This window comes from Crassostrea angulata, chromosome 6 (genome assembly GCF_025612915.1).
Source record: "Crassostrea angulata isolate pt1a10 chromosome 6, ASM2561291v2, whole genome shotgun sequence".
Taxonomy (NCBI): Eukaryota; Metazoa; Mollusca; class Bivalvia; order Ostreida; family Ostreidae; genus Magallana; species Magallana angulata.
Genome location: NC_069116.1, coordinates 38,105,398 through 38,123,186, shown reverse-complemented (window position 1 = coordinate 38,123,186; position 17,789 = coordinate 38,105,398). Strand labels below are relative to the sequence as shown.

The 17,789-nt window shown below is 34.1% G+C and overlaps 2 protein-coding genes across 3 annotated transcripts; both read left to right on the top strand.

Moving 5' to 3' along the window:
• Positions 1–98: 98 nt before the first annotated feature.
• On the top strand, positions 99–12,275 carry LOC128188087 (probable DNA double-strand break repair Rad50 ATPase). The gene is made up of 16 exons (XM_052858893.1): positions 99–212; positions 610–924; positions 1,233–1,340; positions 2,171–2,346; positions 3,048–3,233; positions 3,843–3,924; positions 4,053–4,130; positions 4,599–4,732; positions 5,263–5,332; positions 5,780–5,873; positions 8,034–8,120; positions 8,873–8,950; positions 9,501–9,666; positions 10,269–10,402; positions 10,916–11,024; positions 11,491–12,275. The coding sequence occupies exons 2-16, from the start codon at positions 620–622 to the stop codon at positions 11,796–11,798; spliced, it is 2,115 nt and encodes a 704-aa protein (XP_052714853.1). The 5' UTR covers positions 99–212; positions 610–619; the 3' UTR covers positions 11,799–12,275.
• Positions 12,276–13,442: 1,167 nt separating this feature from the next.
• On the top strand, positions 13,443–16,610 carry LOC128188388 (uncharacterized). 2 transcript variants are annotated; one of them, XM_052859404.1, is made up of 3 exons: positions 13,443–13,573; positions 14,801–14,901; positions 15,139–16,610. In XM_052859404.1, the coding sequence occupies exons 1-3, from the start codon at positions 13,536–13,538 to the stop codon at positions 15,903–15,905; spliced, it is 906 nt and encodes a 301-aa protein (XP_052715364.1). In that variant the 5' UTR covers positions 13,443–13,535; the 3' UTR covers positions 15,906–16,610. The 2 variants fall into 2 exon arrangements, with proteins under 2 accessions (XP_052715364.1, XP_052715365.1); XM_052859405.1 differs by lacking the exon at positions 13,443–13,573 and adding an exon at positions 13,650–13,821.
• Positions 16,611–17,789: the final 1,179 nt, after the last annotated feature.

The window sequence follows — 17,789 nt, the reverse complement described above, 5'->3', positions numbered from 1 at the left end:
GCAGTTTTTCTGTTTTTCCCCCCCTCATTTTTATGGGTCCTACACTAAACAAAGCATCCCAGTGATCAGACTCTAAGCTTTTCATCGAATCATCATGAGGACAAACTACCTCGAATCGCAAAGTGCCCGGATAATATTGTTTTCATTGGATTCAAAATGGACGTCAGCACACATAATGTTTGAAAAAACAGTACACCCACATGTTTTTTGAGGTAATACAAATTTAAATAAGCAAAATAATTATTTGAGACTTTTGAGGAACTCAATGCGTATGATATATGGATATCTGGAGTGAAGGAGTGGAATGTACAAGTAAAGTTAGAGAGCAATATGAAATATGAAATCATGATTGTCTTCGACAAATTAACTGCATCATCTCAACAAACAACCGCCCTTTGGAAATGCACCGTATAATGTTGGAACACATGGTTTTGAAACAATATGAGCAAAATATGAGACATACTGGTAGATCTTAAATATTTAACTTGCCAGCAAAGAGGAATGACAAACATTTAATTATAAGTGTGAAAGTCAGGTACATTATATTATTGACATGGATTGGTGTAATATTTGATTTACTGAAGAATTATTTATATTTTTGATACACAGATTACTAGAAATGAAAGGCAGCAATATGGAAAATGGAGTTGACAAAGAAGAATTTGAAAGATACACACCTAAAAATCCACTTCCTAATGAGATTCAGAAGATGAAACGGGATGAAACTATTTGCAAATACTGTGGTGTTAGTTATTTGATTCATAATGAAATCAAAGCTTTGGAGGAAAAGCTGAAAAAGACTGAAGCAGAACTAGAAAAGCTGAAAGGATGCGAAGAAAGAGAAGGAGAGCTTAAAGAGAGGATAGAAAAACTCGAAGAAGAGAAATCAGACCTAAAGAGGAATCTTGAGGCTAAAGAAATTCTGTAAGTGTTTTCTATTTAATTGCTTAATCAATGATAATGATACATGTATTACTGATGAAGTGGATCTTCAGGTGATGTTTATCAATTTGAAACAAATATTCTCATGAGTTTATGCAAGTGATATCGGACAAAAACGCTGTACATTATAAACTAAAAAACTCTGTTAAAATTTGTGGTATTTCATTTTTCTTTGTTAATGAAGTTTATTTTTAAGCATTATTTCTCATTTATTTGCTATATTTTGATTTTTTTTAAATCTTTTTTTTTTTTTGCAAATCAACACTAAAGTAATATATCTTATTTTACAGCATAACTACGTTGAAAAATAATATAAAGAATGACGAAGAATTAAAGGCTGCTAACAGACAGCTGCAGGTCAAATTAGAGGCTGCAGTGAAGCTTAAAGAAGAATACAGGTAATGAGACAGGATTGTCATACCACTTCTTGATTCACAGGCCAGGGCTGTTGAAAGTGTGAAAATTATAGATAAGTAGCTTATTTTCCCAATATTATACATATTTGGTCAGTCATATGTAACTTATATGCTACACATATCAAATTGAGATGACAGTATTTTCTCAGCCCAAATGTTATGATAATCGACAGCTAGTGTCCAGAAAAATTCAACCATTTTTGAAATATTAGTAGATGTGAAGTTCTGATATTAGATTTCTATATATTTTCCATAAGCAATTATTCATCTTTCCAAAAGCAAAAAATTACTGGTTGTAAAATAAGTTAATTTTGAACCTTGGATCCTGATCCTCCTCTCCCGTCATATAAGTACCCAGGTTTCTCTTTCAGCCCACTACTAGTCTGTTATTATCCTCTTATTCTTAACATCACAAAGGCATGTGATATAAAAAGGACTGTGTAATAATTCCTAATTATTTCGATTTGATGGCAAAAAGTGCATTGATTTAGGGTTTTTTTCTAGTTTAGAACCATTTTAACAAGACTTTGGACTTTTAGTAGGACATAGCTCTCTATTTCTTGCGTCAAAACAAGTTAAACATGATGTGGTTTCAATCAAAAACTGCACCGATTGCGTAGTCTTATCTCAAAAGCCAAAAAAATCTTGTTGATTTCAAAGAACCGTGGCTGAATGGCTAGCAGTGATATACAATGCCTATGTCACATTGCTGTATGACACAACTACCCAAAGTCCAAGCTCCTGTTAGAATGGTTCTTAAATAGTGTATGTACATGGAATAATTATACAGCATTAATAACACTGTGTTACAGACAGAAGCACTCCCTGTACGACAGAAGCCTCCCGCTGGTGAAAACAAAGATAGCAGAGCAGAGGGAAGAAATTAACAGCATCCATGCATTTGTAGAAGAAAGGAATACTCAGATGAAACAAGAACTCGAACTCTTGTTGTCGACAGTTCGAGACAGATGTTCTAGTCAAGACAGCGGTAAGTTTGGAAATACAGTGTTAACCACCTAATACAGTCAAGTCAATGTCTCAGTGAAGACTGAGATAAAGAGTTGTGTCTTCACCAATAACACTTTAAGAACTATATTAACTACTTCTGAAATATTCTACTGATTAACTCCAGACAAGGACTATAGGTTCGGGGGTTGATTGGATGAACAGCATCTATATACTGACACATGCATGTTTCCAGATCTGTTCTCATAGATTGAATACAGGGTTGTTTTTTGCCCCATGTTATTTTTGCCCTTCTACACTTGCAAACAGTTTCGCCCCGTCTTGAATTCGCCCAGACACAGTTGTGTTTAAAAAGAGATAAGTTGAGACCTTGGTATTTGCTCAGTCTTTAATTTGCCTGCTGACAATGTGGGCAACAGAGGCGAAAATAAAATGGGGGTAAAAATTTCCCTGTATGCAGTACTTAATTCCACAATTCCGTTGTTTTGTGTCCGATATTAGCATGAATATCAAATTGCAAGTACTCAGTTTTTTGGTATAATAGTTTACAACTGCTAGAAATAACAAAAGCAAGATTTTCACATCCATGATGGTTGCTTCTGGCAATTTTATATGGATATTACAGTAAACCTCACATTTAAGTAGCAATCTACAGTCTCTGTACCATGCTTCTAATTCTAATGTTGATAATTATATACTTCATTCATCATCTTTACTTCATAGATAAGAAAGAATTACTGGACAAAATAGAAAGTCTGGAATCGGAGAAATCCGAAACGTCAGTAATGATGGTTGCCTTGAAGGAGAAGTTGAAAGCAAAAGAAGGGGAGGTAGTCAAACTACAGCAATCTGTCAGTGACAGCGTGCAACTGCAGCACAAAATCACACAGCTGGAATGCTCACTCAATGGTATTCTGTTGTCTCCTTGGTTACTTGTTTTAAAATTGAGTTTAATCAATTTGATTAAAATCAGTTTCTTTTATCTGCTCCTATAGATTGCCACACAATTTTTTTATAATAGTGATCTACTTGAGTATATCAAAGAATGTGAATATGATCAGATTATATTTATCTGAGATTATGGTGAAATTTTTTTTTTACGTATTCTTAGATTTATTTTTCAAATTTTGAGTTGATTATTGCTTGCATTGATGTGTTTTAACTTTTGGAATGAAAAGTGTTTAAATGTATACATGTATATTATTTTATTCACATTTGATTCACAACAAATTCACCAAATATCATAAATTTTATATTATTAAAAATACCCATTTTTTAATAAATTGTACATGTATTACTCATTATGCATGTGAGAATTATTGCATCCAATTTTTATTGTGTTAAAGATTATTAACCTGCAAATTCAAAACATGTATTTGAGTAAATGAGTCTTGTGTATTCATCAAGTATCATTATATGCAAACACAAATTTCGGATTCTAGATCTGTGGCCTTATTTTACAGTAATAAGCAATAATGAATGAGAATTAAAGTGAAATAATACTTGCTTCTGCTACAGCTTTGCAGACAGAGTTAGATGAAAATTTGTCCAAAAACAGAAGTTTGCAAATGGAAACACAGCAGTTCAAAGAACAACTCCGGTAGGTTTTAAAATTAGCAGAAAATGCAAACCATCAATCTTCATTAGAGTTTGCTTTATTCAGGCAATTGTGAAATCATAATTTCATGAGATGCAGAAGAAAATACCAATGTTTGTTTCCTCCTCCAGGAATAAAACAAAGGAAGTAGAGGATCTGACATCACAGTTTCGACAGCGGGATCAGAACAATGAAATGAACACTAAGAAGTAGGTTTTATTTTTTAATTTTGGCTCTGTTGTTTCTATATCCATGGCCCCAGTCGATGCTTTTAGTTCATTTGATACTTTTAAAGATTTATATTGAATACTGTGTAATTTTACTTGATTAATTCTTGAAATTAAGTCACATTTTAAAAATAATGCAAAGTAAATAACCATATGAATCTTTTAATATGTGTGTGGTTACGGTAAGTATGTGTTTTCTTTAGTTAAACAATATGTGTTGGTATTAAAAATGCAGATGCATAGTTTACTAAACAAGATTTTTGGTTGTTTTACCATACATGCTGAGTATTTTCCAAGGTTTTAAGTAACTACAGGTAGTGTAAATTCCCCCCATGCATAAATAACAACTTTTACAGTAACCCACAAATGTATTGAAACTTTTAAACATGATGGTTTAGTAGATGTGTTCTTTTATTGTTTAAATACATGTATCGTTTTTCAAAAATTCAGGTTACACAATGATCTAAGGCAAAAGGAGGCAGAATTACAGTCTAGAATAAAGGAACTGAAGAATGTTGAAAATAAACTCCAAGAGCAACAAGCAAAAGAGGAGGAGTTTCATCGGAAAGCTACTCTTACAGTTAGTAAGTAACAGGTTTTACACTAATCCTACTAGTATAAGTCAGTAATAACAGTTTGAAGTTACTATTACAGTCAGTAAGTAACAGGTTTTGCACTTGTCAATTCCTATTACATGTATATTCGTAATTTGTATTTAACTTATGACTTAGAATTGTTTTCATATATTTTTTTTTTTTCTTTTCAATAAATCTTTACATAAAACCCCCCCCAAAAAACAGGTTTTGCACTAATCCTACTTGTATAAGTCAGTAATAACAGATCTAGCACTAGCAGTCATGCAACTCTTACAGTCAGTGTTAACAGGTTTTGCTTTTAAAGCTTCTTTTACAGTAACTCGGTACAATTAGATTTACAGACCAACTACATTTACTGTTATAATACATTGTGACAAGTTTCCCAGGATTGTGATGATCTTAGAGAACCTCGAGCTCATGTTTGTTTTTATTGTAATGAAAGAATAGATCCAAATATACGGTATACTGATTTGATAAGCAGATTGTGAGGCATAATTGTTAAAATTGTCTTTTTACAGCGGCAAGCAGAGAAATCAAACAAGATCTGGAAAAGGCAAGAGAGGAGATAGAGCAGCTAAAATCTGAAAGGTACAAGTCTCCTGTTTTCATTTTGGATATGAGAGAGCATAATAATATTACTTGGTACATTTTAAAGTCCTCTAACATCTGTCTAAAGAGAAAAAATAGTGAAGAGGCTTAAAGATCTTTACTGCAGATAATTGATGTACCGGGGGGGGGGGGGGGGGGGGGGGTACTTGTATGAAGAAAGCATGGTACATGTAATTGTACATATACATTTTATGCTTTTCATCCATTTATTGACCAGGAGGTGGGGTGTAAAGCCCTGAAATGATGCAAATTTCAATTAAGTTATTGGTAAAAAAAATATCATAGTGTGTAGTTCTTGTACTTAGGGGCCGTCAATGCCAATGGGCTTCTTGAATCCTGAAGTTTTCATTTTCAACCATTTTATAAGATGCTTGGCTTTTAGTGATCATTTCTTAATTATACTATTTGAACTGTTTCAATTTCCAGGGAAATAATGATCACCTCCCACCAGAATAGAATAGAACAGCTGAGGGAGAGCTTCAGACAGAAGATATCAGAGTCGGAGGGTTGGCCGGAGAAGGTCAGTCTAGTACTACTAATATCAGATTACTGCTAACCAACTTTCATTCATATTTGAGAAACTTTCATGAGGTTTACGAGAATCGGACATGCTTGTGTACTTAAATCTTTGAACTGCATACCTGTCCCCTGTAATTCTTAAGTTGTTTTAACTTTAAACTAATGCTTGTTCTTAATTCAGCAAAAATTTGTAACCACAACCCATTTCTTCACAAGTCAATTGTGGAGTAAAATTGTTGGGAATAAAAGTTGGTTCAAAGTAACTCTAATACAGAGATCAAAATTGACAAATTATCATAACAAATGGTATAATAAATTTACCTAGTTCCTTTTCCCTTCTTGTTAGCTCACCTGAGCCAAAGGCTCAAGTGAGCTTTTCTGATCACAATTTGTCCGTTGTCTGTCGTTGTCGTTATTGTCGTCGTTGTTGTAAACTTTTAACATTTTCATCTTCTTCTCAAGAACCACTGGGCAGATTTCAACCAAATTTGGCACAAAGCACATCTAGGTGAAGGGGATTCAAGTTTGTTCATATGAAGGGCCACGCCCTTTTTAAAGGGGAGATAATTGAGAATTATTGAAAATTTGTTGGTATTTTTCAAAAATCTTCTTCTCAAAAACTATTAGGCCTGAAAAGCTTAAACTTGTGTGGAAGCATCCTCAGATAGTGAAAATTCAAGTTTGTTCAAATCATGGTCCCAGGGGGTAGGGTGGGGCCACTAATGGGGGATCAAATTTACAAAAGAATATATATAGAAAATCTTTAAAAATCTTCTTCTCAAAAACTATTTGGCCAGGAAAGCTCAAATTAAAGTGGATGCATCCTCAGGTAGTGTAGATTCAGGTTTATTCAAATCATAGTACCTTGTGGTATGGTGAGGCCCCAATGGGGGAATGGATTTTTACATAGGAATATATAGAGAAAATCTTTAAAAATTTTCCTCTCAAAAACTATTAGGCCAGGAAAGCTCAAATGAAAATCGAAGCATCCTCAGGTAGTGTAGATTCAAGTTTGTTCAAATCATGGTCCCTGTGGGTAGGGTGGGGCCACAATAGGGGGATCAAGTTTTACAAAGGAATATATAGAGACAATCTTTAAAAATCTTCTTCTCAAAAACTATTAGGCCAGAAAAGCTCAAATTGAAATGGAAGCATCCTCAGGTAGTGTAGATTCAAGTTTGTACAAATCATGGTCCCTGGGGGTAGGGTGGGGCCACAATAGGGGGATCATGTTTTACATAGGAATATATAGAGAAAATCTTTTTAAAAAATTCTTTTTAAAACTATTTGGCCAAGAAAACTCAAATTGGCGTGCAACCATCCTCAGATAATGTAGATTCAAGTTTGTTCAAATCATGGTCCCTGGGGGGAGGGCGGGGCCACAATGGGGGATAAATTTATATATAGAGAAAAAGTCTTTAAAAATCTTCTTCTCAAAACTATTAGGCCAGGAAAGCCCAAATTTGAGTGGAGGCATCCCCAGATCGTATAGATTCAAGTTTGTTTAAATAATAGTCCAGGGGTATGGTGAGGCCACAATGAGGGATGAATTTTTACATAGGAATATATAGAGGAAATATTTAAAAATCTTCTTTTTAAAGACTATTTGGCCAGAAAAAGCTTAAAATTGGGTAGAGGCATCCACGGGTAGTGTCAATTTAAGTTTGCAAAATCACAGTCCCTAGTGATAGGGCAGGGCCGTGATGGCGGTTTGAATTTTTACATAGGAATATATAGAGAAAATCTTTAAAAATATTCTGGGAAAGTTTTCGGTCCAAAACTCAGTACTTAGTGTGAAAGCACAGGTTATGCAGATTTCAGATTTCAGTTTGATGAAACCATGATTCCCTAGAGAAAAGTAGGGCCACGAAATGGGGGGAGGGGGGGGGGTGTATGTATAGGAATGGAGAAAAATCTTCTTACAGGTACAACAACAAAAAGGGCTTGGTATTTACCAAAAAAAAAAAAGAGGTGGAAAATTGGCAGATTTTCAATTTATTTTTTTTAGCAAGATCTATTGTACTTAGTTGTCAAGATATTTTGATACTTTAATGCTAATTTACCAGAATTAAAGCAATTGTTGCTCAGGTGAGCAATGTGGCCCCTGGGCCTCTTGTTTAGGTAAAGAATTTGATTACTGTTGTTGGGCTTTTTATTTCAGCTACAAGAAGCCATCAGGAAAGAAAGGGAGAAGCATGCTAAAGCCATAAAAAAGATGGAGGATGTGTTAAAAGAAAACTTTGTCATGGTAACCTCAATAGATTCTATTGTAAAATAATATTTAAGTAATATTTGATAATCATGCCTCCGGGGGGGGGGGGGGGGGGGGGGGGGTATGTAGGAATCACCTTGTCTCTTAGTCTGTCCGTCTGTCTGTGCAATCATGTCTGGTCCATATCTTTCTTGTGAAGAAACATTGGAAGTTGTTACTTCACACAAAGATTGCTTATGACCTGAGGGTGTGTCTTGATTTTGACCCAATGCCATTTGGGCAAGCTCAAGGTCATTGAAAGGAAAAGTTCATAATTTTTGTCTGCTTTATACCTTACTTATGGAAAAAAATTGGAAGCTCTTACTTCACTTAAAGATTATGACCTAAGGATGTGTCATGATTTTGTCCAAAGGTCAGTTGTAAAAGTTGAAGGTCATTGTTTAAAGAAATGCATAGTTCCTGTCTCGGCCATATCTTGTAAAGGAAAATAATCAGAAGCTAAAATTTGACACAAAGATTGTTTAAAGATGACCTTGAGCTTTGGTCATGTGTGCAAGTTCAAGGTCACTCCAAGTCTAACTTACTTTCTAGTAGAGAAATAACTGACTTATATTTTATTTGTGGGGGGGGGGGGGGGGGGTTATCAATTGTGAGCTTGCTTGCCATACCTTTAGATGTTTCAAAAACCAATCTTTGAAGAATTTTAAAATCATAAGTGCTATTTAGTTTTATTAGTATACAACATGTATTTGGATATATTAAAACTTGCTTCCTTTTATATTTAACAGGAGATGAATATAGAAAAACAGAAATATCAAGAGTTGCTAGAAAAATACCAGGGCTCTAACAAGGATCATGAAACAATGGTAATTTAATTCATTAAATCAGTCATCAATTAAACATTAGTCATTATTTTATTCTGGTATATGAATATGCATGTATAATATCAAAAGGAGGGTAAGTTTATCAGCATGCCTGAATATTTGAGTAATCAAAATTGAGATTCTAGTGCACCCGTTAGAAGAAATATTATTGTTTCATTACAGAAGAGATTACAGTTTATTTAAACATATATGTAGAACATGAGCAGTTGAGCAAATAAATATATATTATAACACATGAGAACATTGGTTTAGATTTTTATGGCAGCATTGATTACTATCAATAGATTCAAGAAAAACATTTCCATTTCAACAATTTTGGTTTGTAATGGTATTTGAAAATGTAAAACAACATGAAAGATTTCTTTTCAGTATATGTGTATCTTTAGAGAGCTTTTGTGTTTATGAATTTTCCATGTGAATAAAAATTTGAATGAAATTAATAACTGAAATTTGTTCCTTTAAAAGTTTAATGTACAAAAAAATATGCAGCTGACATATTTGACAATTATAAGTTTCTCCCTATCTTTTCTAGCTGAGACAACAACTTAGCTCCCTGGAGAACAAATATAGGTCTGAAATAAAAGAGCTACAACAAATATTGGCAGACTCAAAAATCCGAGCCAAGGAAACAGAAGATTCTCTGCGAAAGGAAGTGAGCAGTCTGAAAGCGATCATCAAAGACCTTGAGGACAGGCTAGGTAAAACTAGTCCCTAGGCCTCTCATCTATATACCTTTGCCATTGGTCTTAATCCATTGTAGTGTCTCCTGAGGGTGTCTTATTTGTTAACAATTTTAATTAAATTCTGCCCAGAAACTGCTGAGCTAATCATGACATAGTTTGTTGTGCAACATCTGTAGGTGAAGGGGAACATAAATTGCAAGTGAAATTCGTGGTTAAAACTGCGAAATTGATTTAATATTTAATTAAATGTATGATTTCAAGAGGTCTCTCTCATGAAATTCATGACCCGGGTTCAGGGGTTCTTGCAATGATGAGGATTTGCTAATCATATAATGAGAACACACAATGTATTTATTGTTTAAAAGTTTTCTTCTCTCCTTCTAAGCATGTAGTAGGCAAACTAATAGCAATTGTTAAGAATGGTCATAAAGGGTACTACCCAAATTTTGAATTCTTACAAAATTCCAATAATTAATTACCTTCCATGGCTTCTCCACAGGGCTGTAATAGGCATGTTCTCAGGTGACTGGTAAGGCCCGTGAGCCTGTTGTATTTGCTTTGATATGAGAGAAATGCATAAAATGTATTCAAAATTTATGTCTTATCTTTTTTTAAAGCTCGCCTAGACTCAGGAAATGAAGAAATGATACAAAAACTGAAGGACCAGCTGAAAGAGACTCACGAAGAATTGGATCAGTCCAAACAGGAACTTCAGAGTAAAGAGGAACAGGTTCAGGCAGTCCGACAGGAGGTGAGCGGTGTCTGAGTGTCCACTGTTTTATACACGTTTTTTTTTATATCATTCATGCTGAAGCTTTCAACTGAGAGAATATGCCAGAATCAAATATACATATACATGTACATCAATTGTACAAATCTTAAGTGGAAAAACAGAATCTATTTTGATATAACCTAATGTACCTAGTATGTTACATAATCCTTATGAGTTCCTTAAACAAAGTTAGGCATAAGTTACAAACTAAGTCTGGAATAAAAGTTGCATGCTCATAGGGAGTGTATGTGTTTCTACACCAAACCTGGCCTTAAGTAAGTTTTTTTTTATGGAAGATAAGGTGAAGAGGGTTATTTAATGTTAATTTCTGCAAATGATGGCATTTTAAATTTGAGTTTGTACAATTAACGTGGTATTGCTGCACTTTGTGTAAATATATTGAGTTTGGTGCTACACTAATGGTAAGGTTTGTGTGTTTTCATGTACTGAACTGATATCATTGTTACCATTGATATCAATGTGTATTTGTAGGTCATTTTCTTACAAGACACTGTGAGAAAAGAATGTGAGGAGAGATTTGAACTGACAGAGAAGTTGAGTGAAGCAAAAGAAGAATTATTGCAACTGAAGAAACCATCTGGTGAGTTTCTCAGCTAAAGGATTTCATTTCTTACATCTAGATGTTCCTGTACAAGCATCGTCGGAAACCCACGGCCAGTCTCGCATAAGTGTATGCGAGACTGGCCGTGGGTTTCCGACGATGCTGTACAAGTTGCTCTTTACCTTTAGTCAGTCTGTCTGATAAATTTTATGATACAATAAGTGTCACTGGGTTAACAGGTGTGTGACTATTAGTCAATATATTGGGTCTCAATAGCTCAGTTGTATGCCAGAGGCCCTGAGTTCAAGTCCCGGTTGAGACTTGACTTTTCACCACCTGTGGCCCAAAGGAAGGCACATCAGATGTTCAAACTGACAGTTATTTTGGTATTAAATTTGTAATCAAGAATATATTTGTGTAAATACATGAATAGAATAATGTAACTGCTTGTATTAACTCTCTTCTATCTGCTCTATAATAAGACTGTTTCCTACTCTATCACTAGGTGGCTACAGTTCTCTGGCTTCCCGGCACTCTGCCAAGAGCAACGCTTCCCTATCCTCCAATGCCTCCGCCGGAACACTATCTTCCCTTCAGTCCAAAGACGCAGAAAGGAAATCACCGCAGGAACAAGAAAATGAACAGATACTCTCACCCTCTCCACCTCGAGCACCGCCACGAGAGTATGCAGTGAGCAGCGGTAGCAACGTCTCTTATCAAGGCGAGCCCGCTAAGCCATCTGGAAAACTGAAAGGAAACTCTCTCGAGAGTACTCGTAAACGAATTGCAGCCATGTTAGGAAGAAAATCATGATATTATGGCAGAAAATTAATTTGTGTCTGTGATCAAATCAGCTTATACATGTATTAATATTTTTGTACTTTTCATATTTAATTGCATGTATGAGTTTTTAGCTTAATTCTTAGTAATTTATTCAATTCTGTGCATGTGTGTGAAAGGAGAATTTGGTATATTGACTAATTGACTGACAGCCATATTGAAGTCATATTAAATAGGATACATGAAATTTTAACATGTAATCTTTTGTGTCAAAATGTGTACATATTGAGGCTAGTGTCTTTTACACTGACCAGGCTCCTTATTAACTGATGCATTTTTTTGTAATTTTATCATGCCAACGTGAAACTGCTAGTCATTTATAAAATACCTGCTGTGCAACCTAATTTTGACTGTGAATTATTGACTTATGTTTACCAGGTAAATGTATATGAATGTAAGCTCTAATCATAAATTAACATATTTACAATAAAAGACATAATCAAATTTTGATTTTGAATTATGTTGTTCATTCAAAATTTTAAAATAAACATTAAAATTCAATCCATGCATTGGTTTGTATCACAATCAGATTCATTCTGTGTAGGTAATTTCAAATTTACAAGTAAGGATCAAGAATATCTTATTATTTATCGGTTCAAATTAGAAATATATTAGATCTAAATCAATTAATATATTTCAGTCTGGCTTTTTCTATACAACTATGAATTAAATATAAGTTTCCGTAAGAAATAGAGGGAACAATACTTGGTAAATGTAAATATACATGTATATACACGTATGCATTGTCTCATCTTTGACATATCTTATATTGTTATACTTTCATGTTAAATACTGAAATCTGATTGGTTAAGACGCAGTTAATAATATTTTCTATTACCCTCAGCGTTAGCAACGCACTTAGCAACGGGTAACATTAAAAAATGTTACATGCGCGAAAATTATGCGCGTACGGTTCGCTGTAGAATTCACGTTATTCCTATTTAAAAGCAGTAAAATTTTCTTAAAAATTAAGACATTCAGTATAACAAAATAAATAGTGCCTGTTTGGGAGGGTAACCCTCCCAAACAGGCACTATTTATATAATATCACATTCTACATAAAAAATATACTTGTAAATAAATGAAGCAGTTACCTTGAATAAAGTTTCTAGGTCAAATGTCAAGGTCAACACAATATTTCCCTGAAAAATCTTTGTCTAGGTACATTTTCTCATAAATTGCATAGTAAATACCGGTATTATGATCAAACTTTGCATTCATGGGTGGATCCATGTTTTACTGTGGCTATACTTGACATATTATAAGATCACTAAATATGATTACAACGAAAACCGATTAAACATTATATTCTGGGATGCCTGTCCCTCTCTCCCCTAAATTCCTGTTTAAATAGAAGACATTTTTCTTAAATATACATATAAAAATTGAATTATCATGAAGTTCACCCCCCCCCCCCCCCCCCCCCCCAATATTTGGGATAATGGAATAAATGGTGTTAATTTAGGTGTAAATTAATGTGTAATTAAGGAAGCCAATAGTGAATGTACGCTACTGCTCCCCTTTTAAAAGTAATTTTTTTTTTACTTTGACAAAAAGGGGCGGGACTTGACCACCCTTAAAAATGCCAAATTTTTATTGTGGTTATTTCACCCTTGAAATCAATTTTTGAATTTGGCGCCAAATTATTCCGAACTGAGATTGCAGCAAGACGATGCAGTGTCTATCGGTACATGTTAGAATCGTAGAAAAATGAAGTTGTTCTACAAATCTATCAAGCGATTTTTAAGGTGAGACATTTTTGACAACTATTGTTCAATGTATTATAGAGAAAAATTGTGTACATTTGAATGTCAATGTCTGAACATACACAACACCATAATTTCGAATTTCCTCTGATGTACTTATAAGTGATGAACACTTGCTTTACTGACTGAACAATGAGCTGTGCGTATAGCTTATGGTTTATTCAGTAAAGTAAGTATTCTGGCTTTATTGATAAAAGTTCGAACAGCTGTGGATTGAATAAGATGATCTGGTAAGAGACACAACGTTAGATTTTTATGGCATTTTCCAGTTTAATCATTAAACATCATCTTGTTTCATACATGAGGTCTATTAACTATACACAATAACATTTGTGTATAGTTATTAGACCTCCTGTATGAAACAAGCGCCTGTGGTTTAATGTATGAATTATAACAAGTTACAATGTACTACATTATTAGAACGACTTTTCTTATGGTCATTTAGTCCGAAATATTTGACGTTTTTCTGGCTATTTTAACGATTTTGATATTTTAAATGCCAGGAGTAAAATATATTAGTCGTTAAAAAAAAACCCCAGGAATTCGTAATATATTTCGGACTAATGGTCAGTACGATCAAGTTCATCCTCACCAGTAATCTTGTCATATATTATACAGGTTTTTTTAGTCTAACCTAGCGTCTTGAGCGCAGGCACTTGTTTTTGCAAAAATATGAAAACGCTCATACTGTAGCATATTAACAATAACATATTATTTACTGATTAAACTATATGGGTTAAACTGCACTGCAGATCGAAACAAGTCCCTGCATGCACTCAAGAGGGAATGTGCATGTGAATGGTAATCATAGAAATTTTACCATATATTGATTTCAATTGTTTTTCACTGACAAGTGCAGTATGTGTATTTCATAAAAAAATCAATTAAAAGTCAAAGAAATTGTAACCAAACTAAAATAAGCCCAGAGAATGGATTATATTACAAGCTTTTATGTCAATGGGAATATCAATAAGAGGTGGTACATGTAAAACCAGTGTTTTTTGGGGGGGTTTTTTGCATGTTCATGTGACAAAACCTATTCATGAAAGAATGATACCTATTTCAAATTATAAATTCTTTGAATAACAACGATAATGATGTTATTTGGTATATGGTAGAACATACCAAACCCCCCCCGCACCCCCCCCTCATATCAGTAAACAAAAAAGTCCTAAAAGAGTGTAAAATTCTGGTGATTTTATATTTCAGGGCTTACCCTTCCTTGAAGCTCAGGATAAATGTCAATGCAGCGCGGAATGAGGTGGATGTCGTCATGCCAGGCCTGCGCTATGACGACATTGATTTTACAGGTATGCTTGTGGTAGCCCAAAAAATTACACATACTATTAATAAATTCGCTCTATTTAACGATTTGAAAATAGATAATCAATAGTGTTATATTTGGTTAATTTTTTTTTTTAAATCTATCCTCTCTTGATTATAGCACAAAGGGTAGATTAAAACATGAATAATATTACAATGCATTGATCTACCTACAAATTTGCATAAATGAAACATATTAATCTAAAAATACATTTTTTATGTAGGTCAACCAGACACTTGGAGAATCTTTGACATGGTCAACCGAGTAGAGAATGCAGCATTTTTCAATGAAGAGTCATTTCTGAAATATGACCAACTGTACAAGTCAAACCATATTTCATTTGTAAAGGCATGCAAATATGAGGCCAAAAGTACCTTTTATGAGACCACAACCCCAAAAACTCCACTTGACGTCTCCATTAAGTTAGCCGATGTTGGGGACACCTCTTTTTCCACTGTCAGTGAAGTGGCTTGTGGAGGGGACTTAAAGCCCTCCATACGGATCAAAAACCTCCACACTCTGGTCCATCTGTCAGAAAGGAAGAAAACTCCTCTTCCTAATTGGTGGAAGAAAGAGTTTGAAGCTCTGCTACAGGAAAACAAAGCCACTTCTCTTTTGAACGTATTGCCCCAACCGAAACCCCTCCTCACTTTCCGTCACGAGTTTGCAGTGCCTCTTCACGACACAGACTTTTCCGCCCACACAAGATGTGCCTCCTATTTTAGGTACTTTGTGGAGAATGCGAGTCTTGCATCACATCGAGGGTTCTATCAGAACATTAAAACTAGTTTCCATGATTTTCACATCAAGAAAGTCATCATGCTCTATGTGTCCCCCAGCTGTTGGGGGGACAGCCTGGTGTCAGAGACCTGGGAGGGGGAGGCCCCATTGACCCTCCACTGTATGATCTGTAAAAAGGACAACCCTCAAGAGATTGTGTGGTATGGGGAGATGGATATGTTCTCTGAAGTGTTTGGAATGAAATTTTAAAACAATAATTCTTTTTTAAACAGTCAAATGCATGTATAACAACATAGTACTGTAAAATGAAAATAAGGCATGTTGATGGTAGCTAGGATGGAATTTTGAAAACCGTTAATATACATGTACAAAAGTGAAGTATGGGATTGCTAGACCATGATACTTGAATCGGTATCAGTACATGTACGTTTGTATTTTTGAATATTAAAATTTGTAAGACCTTTGAACCGGTTATTATCAAGATGTCAAATGTTGCACGTAGTACATTACCTCAGTTTCTTTGATAATACAGGGTAAAATTTGAAGATTTTTTTTTCAACTTTTACTTTTTTCAAAGTATGTTGTCCTGTTTGAAAACCTCAATACATGTATCGGTAGTTGCATATAAATTTATAACATAATGTTGATTTTTGCATTATCCAAGAACAAAACCTATACAGAGGGAAAAAGTATGATATTTTCAGTTTTATTTGTTTTTTTGATTGTTGAAGAATTTAGTAAAAATCATTATCCCGGTAATTGCAATTACTTATTAATGAACACTTAATAGTTACTGTCTTTTTGATTGTTGTTTTTGCGAGAATTTGTGAATGTCTGACACATATAGTTAATACAGTGACACTGGTTTGCAAGTTTTGTACAGTAATGTAAAAAAAGAAAATCATGTAAAAAAACAAATTTTGTTGTTGGTCATTGTTCAAAGGAACTCTTAATTAAGATAAAAAATTAACCAAAAGTTATGTTATTTTTCTAGGGATGGCAATCAAATACAGAGTTGCCAATTAGTTAACTGACCTATTTTATTAGAATACATAATTATGCTTCCCTTCAAAGAAGAGAGGGCATATTGCTTTGCTGCTGTCTGTTGGTCAGTCGGTCCACCAATAATTTCCGTTCATTTTCTTCGCAGAGGTTGCAGGTTTTGAGATGAAATTTGATTTACAGATGTATTATGATAATATCTAGGTCAAGTTTGATTTTGGGTACGATCAAGCAATTTTCAACAGTTATTCTCCTTGGACTTCGTAAAATTCCACTTAATTGCAGTTTCCGTTCATTTTCTTCACAAAGGTTTTATGTAATGAAATGAAATTTAGTATACAGATTAATCGTGATATTATCTAGGTCAAGTTCAATTTTGGGTATGATTATACATTGTTTGCCAGAGTTATGCCCCTTCGACTTAAAATTCCAATTGTTTGCAGTTTCCTTTCATTTTCTTTGCAGAGGTTGCGCATTTTGAAATGAGATTTAGTATACTGATTTATCATAATAATATCTAGGTCAAATATGATTTTGGTTACAATCGAGCAATTTTAGACAGAGTTTTGCCCCTTGGACTTAAAAAAATTCCACATTTTTGCATTTTCAGTTAATTTTCTTTGCAGAGGTTGCACATATTGAAATGAAATTCAGTAAACAGATTTATCATAATAATGTTTAGGTCAAGTTCAATTTTGGTGACAATCGAGCAATTTTTAACAGAGTTATGCCCCTTCGACTTAAAATTCCAATTGTTTGCAGTTTCCTTTCATTTCCTCTGCAGAGGTTGCGCATTTTGAAATGAGATTTAGTATACTGATTTATCATAATAATATCTAGGTCAAATATGATTTTGGTTACAATCGAGCAATTTTAGACAGAGTTTTGCCCCTTGGACTTAGAAAAATTCCACATTTTTGCATTTTCAGTTAATTTTCTTTGCAGAGGTTGCACATATTGAAATGAAATTCAGTAAACAGATTTATCAAAATAATGTTTAGGTCAAGTTCAATTTTGGTGACAATCGAGCAATTTTTAACAGAGTTATGCCCCTTTGACTTAGAAAAAATCCAATTATTTGGAGTTTCTGTTCATTTTCTTTGTGGATGTTTCCAAGGGAGGGGGCATTAG